This window comes from Macrotis lagotis, chromosome 1 (assembly GCF_037893015.1).
Source record: "Macrotis lagotis isolate mMagLag1 chromosome 1, bilby.v1.9.chrom.fasta, whole genome shotgun sequence".
Classification (NCBI taxonomy): Eukaryota; Metazoa; Chordata; class Mammalia; order Peramelemorphia; family Peramelidae; genus Macrotis; species Macrotis lagotis.
This window is the reverse complement of record NC_133658.1, coordinates 756,411,462-756,430,593: the sequence shown is the minus strand read 5'-3', so window position 1 is coordinate 756,430,593 and position 19,132 is coordinate 756,411,462. Positions and strand designations below refer to the sequence as shown.

The 19,132-nt window shown below is 37.0% G+C and overlaps 1 protein-coding gene across 1 annotated transcript; it reads right to left on the bottom strand.

The window, feature by feature from the left end:
• Positions 1-15,631: 15,631 nt before the first annotated feature.
• Positions 15,632-19,112, bottom strand: LOC141508088 (small ribosomal subunit protein eS4). Its single transcript, XM_074216395.1, has 3 exons — positions 19,012-19,112; positions 18,680-18,784; positions 15,632-16,529 (listed from the first exon to the last, which is right to left on the bottom strand). Exon 3 carries the CDS (start codon positions 16,514-16,516, stop codon positions 15,725-15,727), a length of 792 nt encoding a protein of 263 aa, XP_074072496.1. The 5' UTR covers positions 16,517-16,529; positions 18,680-18,784; positions 19,012-19,112; the 3' UTR covers positions 15,632-15,724.
• Between the last annotated feature and the right edge of the window lie 20 nt (positions 19,113-19,132).

Here is a 19,132-nt window from a genome sequence, read left to right as displayed (position 1 = left end):
AACCCTGCAGCAGAGTCAGAGTGAAAGGAGAGAGAAAATATAGTACATGGTAGTGGAGAAATAAGAAAGGAGGGAGTTGCGATCAGCAATGGCAACGTTGGAAAAATATGGAAGTAACTTTTGTGATGGACTTATCATAAAGAATGTGATCCACTCATGACAGAGTTGATGGTGTTGGAACAAAGACTGAAACACATCTTTTGTTATTATTATTTGGGGGAGGGTGCAGGGCAAGTGGGGCTGGGTGGCCTGCCTGGGGCCACATAGCAGCGTGATCATTGGGTGTCTGGGGCCGGATTCGGACCCAGGTGCTCCTGGCTCAAGGGCCAATGCTCTGTCTGCTACCCAGCCACCCCTACTATTATTACTATTTTATTTTATTTTGGGTCTTTTTTCTTCTTTTTGGTTTTTGCAGGGCAGTGGGGATCGGGTGGCTTGCATGTCACATGGCTGGGTGATTATTGAGTTTACGAGGCTGGATATGGACTCGGGTGCTCGTGGCTCCAGGGCTGGTGCCTCGTCCATTGCACCACCTGGCCATACCTACAATTATTACTATTATTTTTTTTAATTTTAATTTTTTTTCTCCCCCCTTTATTTTTTTGCCCAAGCAAGTCTATCTATATTCATGGTGGGAGGGGTATTTTGTTTACTTGTAAACAAGTATATTTTATTAATGTAAAGAAAAACATTTGTACAAAATGAGAATAAAAAATAAATTTAAAAAAAAAGAAAGAAAGTCTATCTCTTTGGGGGGAAAAGGGGAAGTAAAGTCCAGGAGGTGGGAGAGCAGGAAAGCCAGCAGGAGGATTCTAGCCACAGTGTAATCCAAGTCCTAACAGTTAACAACAGCAGAGGTCCCAGCAGCTAGATGATATTTGTTTAGACCCACACAAGTCTATAAACAGCCCCTCAGGAACAAAAGATAACAAGTTTTTGTTTTGCTAAAAAAGACCTCAGTTTTTTTTGGTGTCAACTATCCCTAAAGAGGTTAATATAATTTGTCATCTTTTCTTAATTTATCCATTAAAGCAGAGCTGTGCTGAGAATGAGGTGAGCTCAGCAGTTAGCAGGGGTGAACTTTCAGAATAGGTCAGGGACAGTACTGTGCCTTCCCACACTATCTTTGGAGGACCAGAGTATTAATGGGAATGTCACTTCTAGTCAAACAATTAACCTTCTATATTCAGTTACTGGACAGTTAGCCAATCCTTGTCAAATGATCTACTATAAATATAAAGACTTTAGGTAGGCAATTTAGAGGGAAAACTATATATAAGAAAGAGAAAAAAATACAGACTTTATCCTTGAAATATTTCCAGTGAAACTAAAACAGTAAGAACTCCGTGGAAGTATTTTATAGGAATATTAGTGTGATTTTTCTTGGGAATATTAAATATTTGGATAAAAAGGCTATGAATTTCTCTAATAGGGAGGGATGGGCTTTTAAAATTCTGAGAAAAGATACTCTGACTCTATAAAACCCATGTGCAAGAAATAAAAACTTTCCATACTAGGCCAAGCATGCTTGATACTCATTAATAAAACAGAAAAATAAATGACTCACTGAAGTTTCCCATGACTATCTGAATAGCTCAGCATAGAAAACAATTCATCATCAACTTATTTCCCAGGGAAAAGGTGGGAGGTAAGAGGTTATAAATCCTCTCAAGCCAATTCCCAACACTCCTTCCTTAGATAGCTTGACTTGCAAAAACTTATCACTTCTAGTGGTTCCCAAGGGAAAGCCACCCCTTGATTTCTAATGAAGATAGCATTGCCTAAATTGTTAGAACATAAGCCCCCATGGTAAGGTGATACAAAATAATCTGGAGACTTGGGTCATTTGGATTGTGTCCTCCACCCCCTACTGTAAGCCCCAGGGATATTTTCCTTTTTAGGATGATTTGTCTCCTACCAAGGGATCAACTCCTAAGTTACCCATAGAGAGCATCTAAAATCAGAGAGGCTTAGCTAATGAATCACATCTCTCAGTTCCCTCTAAGGTCCACTCAAGGCAATATAAAGTGGGTGGCAGTATCTGTGTTCACTGCCCCCCTCTGATTTTGCAGTCTCCAGTGATGTCACTGGTCCTCGTTGAGAAGAAAAGACAAACAGCAACTAAGGATCTTGATATAAGATGAATATGTAACTCTTAGGCCATTCTCTTCTCTTCCTCACATGGACTATGCTGAGGGACAGTGCATAAAGTGACCAAAAAAACCTTTTAAAAAGCCTGGTAAGGAATGACTCACAAGGAAATATTTTCTCCTCTTTCTAGAATCCTGTAGTCCTCTCCACAGACCTTCAAAGTCTCCTAAATCTCTACTTCCAAACTACACTGGCCTTGGGGAAGATGCAACTGAGGCTGGATTATCCCCTTGCAACTACCAGGGAAGCCAGTAAGAGAGATTGGGAGTTGTATCTTCCTCCACTGTGATCTTCTTCAGTCATCTCACTCCAGTCCTCTCCCTGCTTGGTAGGGACTAAGGTCCCCAGGTCTATTTTGATGTAGAACCATGGTTTCAGTCGGGGAGAACAACCCTTGGAAAAGACAGAACAGGCTGGTACCAGATGGGGTTTGTTGTAAAGAATGGGGCCACAGGTGCCCCCAAAAAGTCTTCCAAATAATGGGAATCTTCCATTACACAGCAAGCATCTTCCTTAGCATTTGTACCCTGCTTTCTGTTTTCTGACAGTTGAGACTCTGAAATGTCTAACATCTTAGAAATGGAGAGTGCCTAGGCAGATTTGATACCTGCATTACAAAAAGACATGAGACCTGTTTAAAAGCAAAATTCTCCTTGGGAAGGTGGAGGTAAGCGGCAGGTGGGCTGTTTCACTGGGCCTGGGTAATCTAGATAGTCCTCACCTGGGTGTGGGTTTGGCCATCTCAGTCCCTGGACTTAGGGAGACCTCTAGTGGTCATGGGAGGTGGAACATCAAGGAATAATCATCCTTGTTTATCCAGGGATCCCTGGAAGGTAATCCCATAGAGGATGCTGAACAGAAGCTAAACTCACGTCAAGCAGGTTTGCCTATATCGCTAGGGCTGATGGGGAACAGAAATGGAGGTCACCACCACAGTTGCTTTGGATTCCCTCATCTAGATTCTTGGAAATGTCTGTTTTTCTACTTCCCTAGATGGAGTCATTCAGTTTGTGGAGGTGAGTTATAAAAACATTGCAAGTCAAAGAGTAAGAAAACACATGACAAGACACGGGTATATAAGTGCTGTTGGAATCAACACTTATGTAACAAGTTCTAATAGCCTTGACTTTCCTTCTCAGACACTAATTTCTGATGAATTAGCTCCCAATTAACAGGTTAGTTTTTCTTACCCCTACTTGCAGAATCCATTTATCTCTGCTCCTTCCTGAGTGGTATAGAAAGTATGTATAGGAAAGTGAATTGAATGTATTGCTATTCTAGAGGGCAATCCATTTTGAATTAGACTTTTTGAGACCAAGACACCTGTCCTTCACATGTATCTTTAGCTCTTTTTTCTCTCCTTCCTACATAATTTTTTCTAATAATGATGGAAGGCATATTGATTTGGGAGGCTTGGATTTTAATCCTGATTCTAACTGTAAAGTATAATAGAAATGTGAATTATTATTTTTTATTATTTTAACTATACCTTCATTTTTTTTTTTTTGGTTTTTGCAACACGATGGGGTAAATTGACTTGCCCAAGGTCTCACACAGCTAGGTAATTATCAAGTGTCTGAGGTCATATTTGAACTCAGGTCCTTCTGACTCCAGGGCTGGTGCTCTATCCACTGCCCCCACCTAGCTGCCCCTATACCTTAGTTCTTATCTCCCTTTCCCTCTCCCTGTCATCAAAAGGATAGTTTCTATGATGTCCCAAAAGAAAAATATTCTAATTAGAAATATTTAGAAGTTAATCACATAATATATAAATAATCCTAGATCCAAGATAAAACTATCTAATCTTATTTTGCTTTCCCAAAGTTTACTACTCCATTAAACTTAAAAAAAAAAACCACAACTTTTACATTTTTCTCTTATCCTCCTTTTTGGGGGATATATATTATCCAATATCATCTTGAAGAAATGAGGAACTTTAAAGACCTAATCTAATATATATGAACATAATAACTATGATCAAGGGGAGCAAAGTTATATAGGAGGGAGAGAAAAAAGAGCTAAAGATACATGGGAAGGACAGGTGTCTTGGTCTCAAAAAGTCTAATTCAAAGTGGATTGCCCTCTAGAATAGCAATACATTCAAGTCACTTTCCTATACATACTTTCTATACTACTCAGGAAGGGGCAGAGAAAGGATTGGTCAATGGATTCTGCAAGTAGGGGTAAGAAAGACTAACCTGTTAATTGGGAGCTACAAATAGTTCAGAAAGAAAAATGCTAGGATAGTGTCCTTCAGGTGGAAGTCATAATTCATCAGAAATTAGTGTCTGAGAGGGAAAGGCAAGGCTATTACTTAAAATCTGGAGTTGAGACAGATTAAAAATAATAATATTTTTCATACATATTGTACTATCTCAGATGTTATAATATTATTAATTTATTTAGTGTTGCAATGACAAAACCTGATAACAATATAAATTTGCTATGAAAAGAAAAAAATTGAGAAGTGCTTATGATAATATCAAGATTGTTCCTTCAAAAGCACAGATTGATCTGACATATCATCCCTTAACTCTATGCAAGAGTCATAGTTAACAGCTAATCCTGGAGTGAAATTCTACTTTGTTCAGAGGTTACCACACCTAGGCTCAGAATTAAACAAGAATGGAAATATCCTGAGGGAAACAACACAATGGAAAATCAAGTCAAGGAAATTCTACCTTTGCTTATCAATCCCCTCAACTTTTCTTGGAGACATATATTCATCTTGTAACAGTTGTCAGGTCACATTCCATTTGGACAACAAATGGCATTTGCCTTCAATGGTATAATATTGACTTCATGACACTTCAGACAATCATGCATGAAATCAGAACTTAGAACTATGTCAAATTACAGCCCAAAAGATGTTACTTCATATAGTAAAATTTCACTAATCATAGTGTAGGATTAGATTATTATTATTATTATCTTTCTCCAACAGTTAACAATAAGCACATATAAAGATATTTAGCCTTTATTTAGAAATGAAGAATAATCACAATCTGGAGTTTCACAAATGAGTCAGTACACTGAATTCACTCAAGACCCCCCCCAAAAAAAAAATTCTGACCACTGTAAGTCTCCTATTTGCATTGCCTATTTACCCTTAAAGCAAAACTTATATCTTTAAATCTAAAGTCTGTGGATAGTAGGTTGACTCAAAGATAACTTCATATAATATTATTTATTAATAAATCACAATATTAATTAATAAAATAATAATTATATTTAATAATTAACACTGTGGCATTAATATAATTAATAATATTATTAATAAATGCAATTTCATAATTTTCCTAGGTGATAGCCATATAATTTCAAACAAAATTGACTCTTTGCTTTAGGCCAATCTGAGATTCCCCACTTTGGCTGGGAGTAATACTAGTTTCTCAAACTTTGGTACTTTAGAATTTTACAACACACTGTCAGCAGGCCTGATAAGTAGTAAGTCTTTGAAACTCAGGTTATTTTATTTGGAAAAAAGAAGATGGGGAAAGAAAGGCACAAAATGGACAAGAAAATTACTGCAACCCACACATCTCTAACATCTCTGAGCTATTATCACTCTGATTAGTCAATACCATTGTTCTTTACTTTTTTCATAATTTTTTTTTCCATTTCCCATAGTGGTAGTCACTAATGTGCTCAATAAACATTTATTTATTTGTTGATGGGGAAGCTTTTGATTTGTAGAAAAAACTACTGTGTATCTACACTATTTCCTTCACCTTTCCTGATTCAATATTTTGTGTATTTCCTTGTTTTGCCTAAGCTTTCATAATAGTAATAATAATATATTAATAGTATGATAATATATCTAGAATAGAACTGAGAAACAATGTGGCATTTTAAGTATATATCTTTTTTTTTTTTTTTAGTTTTTGCAAGGCAATGGGGTTAAGTGGCTTGCCCAAGGCCACATGGCTAGGTAATTATTAAGTGTCTGAGGTCAGATTTGAACCCAGGTACTCCTGACTCCAGGGCCAGTGCTCTATCCACTGTGCCACCTAGCCACCCCTTAAGTGTATATCTTGCTAATAAAAAGTACTCCAGTCTAAACATTTAATTTTAGAAATTATATAATGCAAAATTAATGAATTTTATAATTTAAAATTCTACCTGTGTTATAATGAAGAAAAGGAATATATAATTCCTACCTTTAGAAAACACATTTCACTGTCAATACTAATGGAAGATGTGCCTTTAAGGAAAAAAGTGGATAATCCAATGATTAGTTATTACAATTATTACTTCTTAGACTAATGAAAAGCTTTAGAGAAGCAACATTTGTTCTCTCTATTCAAGACTGCTATGCAGTTCTCTGAGAGGATAATGACAAAACTGCCATGTCCAAGAAAATTTCCAAACATAATACTCTTATCCATCCAAATTGTTGCCAGTTCTCTTTCATAACATCCTACTATTCTTACCTAGAGGTAACAGACTGATGGAAGGAAAGATCACCTACAAAAATCATCCAGTTTCATCTTTCTTCTAACTCATCTGAAATCATCTAGCTTGTTGTTTAATCATGTTTTCAATCATGTCTGACTCTTCATAACCCATGTTGGGGCTTTCTTGGCAAAGGTACTGGAGTAATATGTCATTCTTATTCAGTTCATTTTCCAGATGAGGATATTGAGACAAAGAGTTACTTGGCCAGGATTACACAGCTAGTAAGTGTCTGACCCAGGATTTGAATTCAAAAAGAGGAGTCTTCTTGACTCCAGGTCCGGCTTTCTATGCACTGCTGCCACACTTCCCTCAATAATATAGCACTCTTTCATTAAGAAATGGTATCAAAAGAAAAACTATTAGTTCAACTATGTTCTTAGTGGTCACTATCCCCTATTCCATTTTGTTACTGGGCTTGTCCATTCTAGTCATTCTAAAGCCTAAATAAACTAATGCAGGCTCCAATAACTTCTATTTTTCTTCATTCCAGATATCTGTCATGAGTGCCTGATTGTCTCCTAATCCAATTCACTTTCTTTTACCCAGAAGGAAGATGTCTTGACCATGGCTTTCTGAAACCGTGTCTTGGCCACAGACCTTTTGAAAAATCTTTCATGTTATCCTAAACAAAATGGAGATACGTGGACTGCAGGCTAGATGAATTTAGAACTGACTAGCTAAATGGTCAGATGTGTTCAACAGTACACAATTATCTCATTATAGTGCAATTAACCTTACTCATTAAATCAAGATATTGAAGTTATCATTGGGTATGAGAATCTCCCAATTGAAAGGAATCTCATTTACTCCAATCCAGACTTAAACAAGAATCAACCTATAAACTATGATCAAGCCAATAACCAACCAGGTTTTTTGGTTAAAGACTTCTTCTCAAGGTAGTCCTTTTGACTTACAAAGAGTTCTAACTAGTGGAAATTTTTCTTATATTAAGTCTAAATTTTTCTCATTACAACTTCTAACCATGGCTCCAAGATTTATGTTCTGGGACAAGCAGAATGAGTTTATCCACTCCTTTTTTGGTGCATGTTTTAAATGTAAAAGCAATTTTTTTTAGGGTTTTTTTTTTTTTTTTGGTAAGGCAAATGGGGTTAAGTGGCTTGCCCAAGGCCACACAACTAGGCAATTATTAAGTGTCTGAGGCCAGATTTGAACTCAGGTACTCCTGACTCCAGGGCTGGTGCTCTATCCACTGCGCCACTTAGCCACCCCCAAAAACAAATGTTTAAAATAAAGATTGTACTATATAAACTGTAAATTGTTGCATTTTAATGTGTATATAAAATTTAATAAGATAGTAACAAGTGGGCCATATTTGTTTTCATGCCCCCTTTATAAATGTTTTATTCTGAGTAGTTTCCTTGTTTTATTGATTTTTATTTTTTCTTTCTCATCTCTATTATGTCTTCTACATTTTGGGTTTCCAGATTCTTGAAGATAACTATTAAGTCCCCAATAAAGCCTTTTCTTCTCCAAACTAAACAATCCTTCATATAGTCCATATATGGCATGGATTCAAAGCCCTTTACCAACCTGGTTGCTTTCATCTGGATGCTACCTAGTCTATTAATATTCTGCCTAATGTGTAGTACCCAGAGCCACAATTTTCATCATTTGTAAATCTGATAAACAAATTATCTGTGTCTTTATTTGAATCACTGATAAAAATATTAATACAGGACCAAAGATAGATGCTTCAGTCACTCTATTGGAAACCTCCCCTTTCAAGTTAGCATCAAACAATTGATGATTATCTTTGAGTTAGGTTTTCAGTTGGTTCTGAATCCAAATAGCTAGCTTACATCTCTCCACCTCCATCTAACATGGGAGCACTTATGAAACGATTTACTAAAATTTAGAAAACTGCTAGGGCAGAGATCATGGAGTTCTTTTCCTTATTTTTAGTCATCAAATCTGAATAAATTACATCACAGAGTAGAGAATAATTCAATACAATACTTAGAAACATTTATTAAATGCCTATTATGCACAAACAACTCTGTTAGACTGCATGTCACAGAACCATTGTTGGTCTACACTGATAGAGGGAGTTTATCAATAAGAAAAACCTATACCAATAAAATCACAAATTCAGTCCTCCCCCCCAATGTACAAGGCACAAAGCTTGGCCTGGGAAACTAAAAGAAGCATACCTGTCTTCAAAGAGTTTACTTTTTACTGAGGTTTGTAGAGGATATAGGTACCCAAATAAATAAATAAAAAGTAATTAAAGGAACAGGAGTATAATGGGGGAGGAAAGAATGGAAAGAGGGAGTAAGGAAGGAAGAGAAAGAAGGGCAAGAATCAGGAAAGACTTCACAGAGAAATTAATCACAAGCTTAGTTTTCAAAGATAAGAGATTCTGAAAGGTAGAGACGAAGAAATATAGTAAATGCAAGAGGAGACAGCTTATATAAATATGCAGAAGTATGTCCAATTCAGGGAATAGCTAGTTGTTGAAATGTTGATTGTATGAATGAAAGTAATATGAGATAAGGTTGGAAAGATAGCTTGTAGCCAGACAATGAAGGATATTTAAATAAAAATGCAATGCTTGCATATTTCATCCTAAAGATCATATGGAACCACTATAGGTTTTTGAGCAAGAGATTCACATGATCACTACAAAATGTCAGATGTTATTAATAAACTATGGGTAGTGTAAAAAAAACCATATAGGTTCTATGGGTCTAGAGGCAGTAAAACATTGCCCCAATTTTCAAAAAGGTTAAGAATTTGGATTTTATTAGCCTATAGACCAATCATCATTACCCTGGAAACTGGAAAAAAATTTACAATGAATTTTTAAAGGGATGATTCATGAGAATTTAGAAAAGGAAGAAGCAGTCCTTAGGGTGCATTATAGATTTGTTGAGAACAAATCATATCAAACTTAACCACATTTCCATTTTTAAGAAATTTTCTAGTTTCAACTCTAGGGTGGGGGAGGGAGGATAAAAGGGGAAGAGGGAAAAAAAGATAATTACATGATAACTTTATTATATATTGTTAAAAGGAATAGAAAGTTGTACATAATAGATTTGCAGTTTAATGTACAATCACCATTTTTTAAAATTCTACTGTGTTAAGGAAATACTTGGTTTTTTCCCATAAACTTGAAATAAAACATTTTTTAAATTTCCTAGATTAGTAGATTAAGAAATAGTAAAGACATAGTATATGTTGATTTCAGCAAGACATTTGACAAAGTCTCTCATGATGTCTTTATGATCATTATGGAGAGATTAGGACTAGATGAGAGTATAATTAAGTGAAACTGATTTTATAATCAGACCCAAAGGGTGATGATTAATGAATTCATGTCAATTTGAAATTGGACATTTTGGATTATTTTAGGGTTATGTCTTTGGGCCTGGTTTGGGCAAAGTTTTTTCTACAGTATAAAGATATAAATATCATGCCTATCAAATTTGTGGATGAAATAAACTCAGAATAATGTTAATATATTGAATAACATATTTAGAATCCAAAAATATCTCTTATTGGGGACTTAATAGTTATCTTCAAGAGTTTGCTGTAGGTTAGTCAGAAGTGTCCCCTTTTACCAGAGAAATTAATGCTCACCAACAGAAATGACCAGAGTGATTGGGAAATCCATGAAGTATAACCACAAAAGAGCAAAGAAAATATATTAACCTGGGTATCTAAAATATTCCTAAGTGATTCATTTGTATAGCATATAAGAATTACTTATTTATTCACAGGTATAAAGAAAGAGACTCCATGTGGAGGGAGAGAGACACAGTGGCCAATCTGAAGGCCTGATGAGAACTTATGGGCTATATCATATCCAACAATTAAGAAAAAGGCTAGGATTAAGGAGACTATGACACAAAAGGCAGGTGTTTTGTTTTTTTTCTTATATTTATAATCTTACATTTCTTATATAATCAATAAATTGTATTTAGGTAAATTCCCTTAGCAAACAGCCATGTCACTTTTCTTTCAATCAATGATCAAAACTAATCAAGAACCACATCTAACAAGTTAATAGTAGATAAATGTTAAGTATTGAACTTGAATTTTAAAAAATAAATAACTGCACCAAAACGGGGTCAGAACATGGAGACAAAGTGAAAGAGATGTCTAGAAAGATCATGTTTAAAAACCAAAAAAGGTTTAAGTTGATTACAAGCTCAATGAGGCAATAAAGTAAAACCCCATTCAAAAACTCTAATGTGAGCTTTATGCTGGAAAAAATAAAAGTATGCTTTCCAGTTTCATTACTCTTTTCTAGTCAGACTATATCTGGAGTATCCAATTCAGGCTGCCACACAGCCCTCCAATCTTTCTGGAAGGTCCTTGAAGATCAACCAGATCAGCTTTCATTCAAAGTACTTATGTCCTCCACAAATGGTCATCTAGTCTTTGTATTCCTCCATTGGTGGGATCTCATTGCCTCCCAAGTCAGACTATTCTGGCTTTGGACAGCTGTAATTAGTATATTCTCCTTTCTATGGAACTGAAACATATCTCCTTATAGCTTCTATTCAATGACCTTAATTCTTCCCTCTAGAACTAAAGAGGACTGATCAGTCATAAACTAGTTGGGCCTTCAATAAGAAGCAAAAGGATGTCAGTGAAAGGGCATTAGACAGACCTAATACTCAGCAAAAGCCAATTTGATTTATTGATATTTCTTTAAAGGTGGTGGGGAGAGGGAAGGCCTTAGCATGCTCCCACAGACTTCCACATTAAAATGCTTGTTGCTGGGACAGCTAGGTGGTACAGTGAATAGAGCACTGGCCCTGGAATCAGGAGGATCTGAGTTCAGATTCAGTCTCAGATACTTACTAACTGCCTAGCTGTGTGACCTTGGGCAAGTCACTTAACCCCATTGCCTTGCAAAACCCTAAAAAGAAAAATGCTTGCTGGTACTGTCTACTCCCAAATTTTCCCTTGCATCTTGAACTTACACATTTTAAAAAACTTTTGAACTTAAATAGCCTGTCAAGCTCTTTTTAAATTCTGATTTTACCAATTATTTTTTTACTTTTAGCTATTCCCTTGACACATAATCATTGTAGTAGAATCCCGAGTCAAAGACACTAGGGATAAGTATAGAAACTGGACCTATGATTTAGTATGTACAGGGAATTCCTTAAGTAGAAAACTCCTATAAATACAAAATGGCAATTTCTCTATTGCTTAGTCTCAGAGATTTGCCCAATATTACCCAACCAGTATAGTTCAGAGATAGGTTTTGAAACCTGGTCTTCCTGGCTTTTCCAGGACATAATATGATTAATTTACTTGCTTGGTTCATTTCAGATTGCTTTCCCAAATAGATTGTATTATTTTTATTGTTGCCAAGGATATCTCAGGGTGTTTCCCCAGGGCTTTTACCAATATTGGATTTTACCATTTATTAATTCTATAGTTATGTGATGGTACCTCACAGATGACTTAAAATTGCATCTTTATTAATGAAGTTATTTTCCCAATTATCCATATGCTAATTTGTATTTATTATTTTGTAAACTATATCCATATCCCTGATTTGTCCATTTATTAATTAACCATTTATTTGTCCATTTAAAGATAAATGAATTCCCTAAAATTTCTGGGAGCAGAATTGTCATTTTTCATGTTTTCCTACTCAGTTATCTTTCCATGATAAGTTTTTTTGTGTGCAAGGTTTTTCTTTTAAAATTTCATATAAACCTATAAAATGACCTATTTTTACTTGAACAATATATTTTTCTTCTTTTTATAGTCTAATTTTTATACTTAATTCACTAATCCTTCCAAAATTTGTTCTATTATATAATATGGATCACATAATCCTCGCACTGCAGAATTTTAGACCAACCCAAAGCAAATCTTTCTATAACATACTTGACCAATGATCATAAAGTCTCTGCTTGAAGAGCTTAAGGAAGGGGACCCCAGTACCTCTTAAGGCAGGTCTTTCCATTTTGAGTTGATTCTAATAGTTTTCCTACATGAAGCTTAAACTTGTCTCTTTTCAATTTCCAGTCATTTTTTTTAGTTCTCCAGCCTAGGGTCAATCAGAACAATCTAAACCTTCCTTCACATGGCAGTCCTTCAAATACTTATTCCTGCTAAATCTTCTTTTCTCCATCAAAATATGCCCACTTCCTTTGAATAATCCTGATCTCAAGGATACAATGCTCTTCATCTGTATATTTGCCCTCTAGAAAATGTTCAATTTATCAATTTTTTTTTTAGGTTTTTGCAAGACAAAGGGGGTTAAGTGGTTTGCCCAGGACCACACAGCTAGGTAATCATTAAGTGTCTGAGACCGAATTTGAAATCAGGTACTCCTGACTCCAGGGCCAGTGCTCTATACACTGTGCAACCTAGTGGCCCTCATCATTGTCCTTCTTAAACTTGCAGTCCACTAAAATTTCTATATAATTTTCAAAACATGTTATCTATGCCTCCCTGTTCTTATATCCATCAGGTTAATTTTTCAATGACTAAGTATAAAGCTTTATACATATTCCTACTGAATTTCACCTTATTAAGATCAGTCCAATGATCAACCAAAGCTCAATTCTTTTGGATCCTGTCTCTGTCATGCATTGTGGTAACTAACCCTACCAGCTTTGTGTCATCCACAAATTTGATAAATGACCCATGCTTTTATCCAGACAAGGTCCCTGGAACTTCACTGGAGACTTCTTGCCAAGTTGTCATTGAACCATCAAGGACTATTCTTTGAAACAATCCATCCAATTAGGTCTGAACCCAGCCAGTATAAGTGTCAAATCATATCTCATTCTTCTTCATAGGAATAGTCTGTGCTAATCTATCCAATGTTTCACTAAAATTCGAGTGGACAATATCTACGGCATTCCTTTTACCTAACAGTATAGTAATCCTGTCAAAGTTACTCTAGCATACCTACTTTTTTAAAAAATTTAAGGCAATGGGCTTAAAGTGACTTGCCCAAGGTCACACAGCTAGCTAAGCCATTAAGTATCTAAGGCCACATTTGAATTCAGGTCCTCATGACTCCAGGGCAGATGCTCTATTGACAGTGCCATCTAACTGTTCCACATGCCTACTTCTTGATCCAGGCATGCTAATTCTAAATTTAGAGTCTCTTTCTAGTTAATTGCCAATCATCTCTTTAATTTGTAAGAGATAAATAAAATGACTTGAAGAAATAGCTGTCAAGAGAAAGTTAAAGATAAGAGATCTGGCTATGTTCCAGGACAGCAAGAAAGAAACTGAAGAGAAACAATGATCTGAATTGGTTGATTTGTAAGGCTATTTTACTCTAGTTTTGAATAGCAAAAAACTCATTTATCCAAATCATAGGAAAACAGAAACCAGAGAAGGTACATGTAAGATTATATATATATATATATATATATATATATATATATATAAACACACACACACACACACACTAGGCAATACAGAATACTCTCAACAGAGTGTATCATGGACCTCACCAAAGGGGAAAGATCTCAGATCAAACAGGAAGAGATGGGATCAAGGGTAGGAAGAGAGCAGTTAGCCTTGGCAATAAAACCCACTTCTTCCTCAAGCTAAAACAAAAATACAATGGAAGAATAATGTAAAAGAGATTCAAGAAGGATTAAAGTAGAAGAGTAAATTCACAACAGATAACCTGGATTATCTTCGGAAAATAAGACTGCAAGTAAAGGATTGGAGTTGAAAAGGGGGTTTTTAGAATAGATTAGAACTATCAATAAAAAAAAGATAGTTGAAGGAGGAAATAGACAATGTGGTAAATGGTGTATCTGAGGTCAAATCTATTCTCTTATCAGTTGGCATGGTTGCATTCATGGATGCAACAACTATGTCCAAATTGGGAAGAGGCCAGGGTATTTATAAAGAACAAATGATCTAAGTGGGAGGAAGCGTGGTCTGACCAGAAGGGGAATATGATCACAAAAAAGCCATGTTGCATACATACTACCTTCCCAAATAGCCAATCTTGAGACTCCAATCTCCAACACAAAAGCAACCACCCACCTTTAGTGTCCAAATCTTCTCCAACTCATAATTAAGTCAGTCAGATGCTGCTGCTGCAGTCACCACCAACATTACCTCATCTCAAACCTCCCAATTTTTGTTTTTTTGCATCATAGCAACAAATGTGCAAGTGCATTTGGAAAAATCTGTCCCCATCCCTTTACAATTTGGGTGAACAAAATTAGTTGCACAAAAGCAGACAAGTGATTTTAATTTGCATCCCCTGATTATTACATTATTTTTCTTCTAAGCCCAGACCTTTTCCCAATATTTGTTACTGTCAAAGGTATTAAATACCATCCTTCCTGTCACCCAAGTTCAAGTTAATTGTCCTCCTCATTCATCCCACAGTTGCTACCTTCACAATAACTAATCATAGCTACCATATGAAATTCCTTTTGTGTCAAGATATTAAGTACTTTATGCACACAACCTTGGTTGGTAGGTGGGTGTTATGAGCATCCCCACCATTTTACAGGAATGGCGGCAGAGGTAAAGTAATTTTCCCAGGGCCACACAATTAACTTAGGCCACATTTGAATTCAGGTCTTCTAAACTGCCAAGCCCACAGCTCCATCCACTGCTCTATGTAGCTGCCTTGTGGGATCTAAAATGAGGACACTTCACCAATCAGTTTCATGCTCACTTATACACACACAATATACATCAGAAGAAGTAGGGTAAATATGCTATGGAAAACCTATAAAAATCTATCCTAGCACATAGCAGGTGATTAATTAAAAAAGTCCAAACTTTTTTCTTTAAGTTTTATTAATATCTTTTGTTTTAACATCAGCCATTTTGCAATATTCCTCTCCCCATCCTCCAATCAGTGAGACTTCCCATGTAACAAGTTAAGCAAAACCAATAGAGGTACATCTTCCACACCATTTTATGCAACAGTCATACACAAAGTACTCTAATTCAAGGAAAGAAGAGAAAGCATTATGGCTTATTCAATATTGCTTTATAAAAATGAGCTGTTTAAGATTCTTATTTTTTTGGTGTAATTTGTGTATTTGTAGGATAATCATTTTAAAAACTGAATTTAAAATCTTAATTTGACTGAAAACCTACAAATTCTCTCATGATTTACAATCATTTAGCCACTGCTCTGCTTAGCTGCCAATCTCTTATCTCTCTCCTCAGCAATTGTAAGACGGATACCCTTTCCTCTGGGAAGAGAGATCCAAGGCTTATTACCTTTGCCAATAACAAAAATGTTTGAAAGCCTAGTGGCAAAACTATTGCCATTGGCATCTTTTACATGAACAACATCAAAAGAGCCAGGATGTTTCTCCCTATTTGTAATCACACCAATTCGACCCAAGTTGGCTCCACCGGTCACCATACATAGGTTTCCAGTATCAAATTTAATGAAATCAGTGATTTTGCCAGCCTCTAAATCAATCTGAACTGTATCATTCACTTTGATGAGGGGATCTGGATAACGGATAGTACGGGCATCATGGGTCACCAGATGGGGAATACCCTTTGTACCCACAAAGATTTTTCTCACTTTGCATAACTTATATTTAGCCTCCTCAGCTGTGATACGATGAACAGCAAAGCGTCCCTTTGTGTCATATACCAAACGGAAATGTTCCCCTGTCTTCTCAATGCTAATGACATCCATAAAACCAGCAGGATATGTGATATCAGTGCGGACCTTGCCATCAATCTTGATGAATCGCTGCATGCAGATCTTCTTTACTTCATCTCCAGTAAGGGCATACTTGAGCCTGTTTCTCAGGAAGATGATGAGAGGGAGACATTCTCTCAACTTGTGGGGACCTGTAGATGGTCTTGGAGCAAATACTCCTGTTAACTTATCCAGCATCCAGTGCTTTGGAGCTGCTACACGTTTCAGATGTTTCTTGGGACCACGAGCCATGGCTACACTAAATCTGGGGAAAGAAATTCAGGTTTTTAAATTCTCAGGTTTGCAAATATGTACAGGAGGTTCTAATAATTCCATTTTATTTCCTCTTTCCAACTTGCTCATTTTAAAACTTTCTGCACCACCATTAATGATTTTCTAGTTTTCTCCCCACAGAAAACCATTTTAAACCTCCTAACCTTTCTCATATTTCTTGCTTCCCTAATCCTTTTAGCTGAGAACTGCACCTCATTCTTGCTAAAGCCAATAGGATTTTTGCAAAGCAAATGGGGTTAAGTGGTTTGCCCAAGGCCACACAGCTAGGTAAATATTAAGTATTTGAGGTCGGATTTGAACTCAGGTACTCCTGACTCCAGGGCCCCTGCTCTATCCACTGCTGCCACCTAGCTGCCCCGCCTAGTGTCCTGAAAGGAATTCCCTTATTAACCTTTCTCATCCTAATCCCATCTGGTTTCCTTTAGTGAAGGGACAAATATGCTCAAATTTTCTACATTCTTATAAAAGCTTCACTAAATCCCTATCATCTAACCACCAAAAAACAACATTATCTTTTCTTCTCCCCCTTTCCCTCCTTCAGAAAAAGCTCACAATAATTTCCATCCTCACTCAACTGAAAGTGCTCTCTTCAAAGGGACCAATTATTTCTTCATTGCAAGTTTGATGGTATTTTCTCAATTCACATTTTCCAACCTCAGCTTCATCTGATTCTATGCCTTGGTGACATCATCAGCTCTCTTGAGTTTAAAACTTCACCTCTGTACAGTTAATTCAGATCTACTAAACTAGTTAGCCTCTAGGTCTAAAAGCCACTCCCAAATCACCAAGTGCTCTCTACATTTTTTGAGATGGGTGTCCCACAGCAGCCATGCATCCAAAACATAAATTTCCTACCCCTCTGATACATCTCCCCATTTCTGTGGATGGCATAACCATTCCCTGAGGTTCTCAGGATCTTACGACATTGTCCTTAAATCCTTACTCCCCCTCACCACTTGTATCCAATCCAATGTTTCTATCTCCAAAACCTCTCTGGCACATTCCTATCTCTTTTCACATCAGCTTCATCTTAATTCAGACCTTTATCACCTTTGACCTGCAGGACTGCAAGGTAAAGAATCAAAACAATACTTTTGCAAATTTTAAAATGCTTCATTATTGTTCAGTCATGTCCACCTCTTTGTGCTGGCATTTGGGAAATGATCTGTTATTTCCTGCTCATTTTAGAGATGAGGAAACTGAGAAGAGAATTAAGAGACTCCCTCAGGTTCACACTAGTAAGAGTTTGAGGCCAGAGTTGAACTAAGGAAGATTACTCTTCCTAATTTCAGACCCAGCAGCATTCTAATCCACATTATTTACCTACCCCTTTAAAGAGCTACAAATATGCATATTATTCTTCCTTCTTCATTCCAGTCATTCATTCACAGGGTTGCCAAAGTGATTTTCCTCATTTAACCATAATTATACTGCCCTACTCCAATTCTAATGGTCTGACTCCATAGTCTCTAAATTCAAATGTAACTTGATTTAACTTTTAAAATACTTTTATTTTAGTCATCCCTTTTCCCTCATCTCCGTTTCCAAGTTCTAACCAGTGATCTCTGTTCCTCACATTTTTTCATCCCTTTTCCAACTTAATAGGCAATAGCAGAACCCCTTTCACAGAATTCCTTTTTTTCTTTTGATTTTTAACGAGGCAATGGGGTCAACTGACTTGCCCGAGGCCATACAGCTAAGTAAAGTTTCTAAATTTGAATCTGAACTCAGATCTCCTGACTCCAGCATCAGTGCTCCCCAGAACGAACCCCTTTCAAGGGCTCAAGAGGAGCCCAGAGAAACCTTTCCTCATCTCCTCCCATCAACTATCTTAAATTCACGTTATATTTTTTCCGTATGTATCCAAGCTTTAAAGGGCCACCTAACAGAAGCCGATGTCGCTCCGTTTAGATAAATTTTTTAATCACTAGTACTTTCGGTTTTTAGTCTCTCTATGCCCAGTACCTAGAAGCTACATAAGAAGTTTCTCTTTGCTTAATTTAAGATACGGAAACTAAAGCTGAGAAAAGAATAATTCTTGAGCTGGTAACCGTAAGCGAGGCGGAAGAACAAAAAAGCTGTTACTTGGCTACTTGAGTTTACCTGGATACTTGAGTTTACCTGGGATATAGCAGGAAGTTTACTCGACTGCAGGTAGGGTCGGGGACTACTTAATGGCTGTGTTTGGCCACGTCACTTTAACCCTCTGGGCCTCGGCGCCTTCTCCTGCAAAATGAAGGACTGGGATGAGCCCGTCAACTCCCAAGCACCCTTCCCCTCCCCCCCCCGCACGCACGCACACTTCCTCGCTAGATCTGGGGGTTCTCCAGGCCTGGCTCCCCATTCAACCTCAGGAGTGAAGGGGAAGCAACCCAGGCGGCTGAGGGAAGCCGAAGCCTGCGGCCTCTGCGAGCCTCTCCGCACCCCCGACGCCCCCCGACTCTCCAGCTCACCAGAAGCACGACCGGCCGGTCCCAGGGCCGCGCGGCAAGAGGTCACGTGTTCTCAGAAACGGAGTTCCCAGGTATCTTCGCGGGACTACAGGGCGGGCCTAGGAAACGATTAGACCAATAG

What these genes read in the sequence shown, in the direction of transcription:
- LOC141508088 (XM_074216395.1), bottom strand. Translation starts at nt 16,516, where the DNA reads ATGGCTCGTGGTCCCAAGAAACATCTGAAACGTGTAGCAGCTCCAAAG.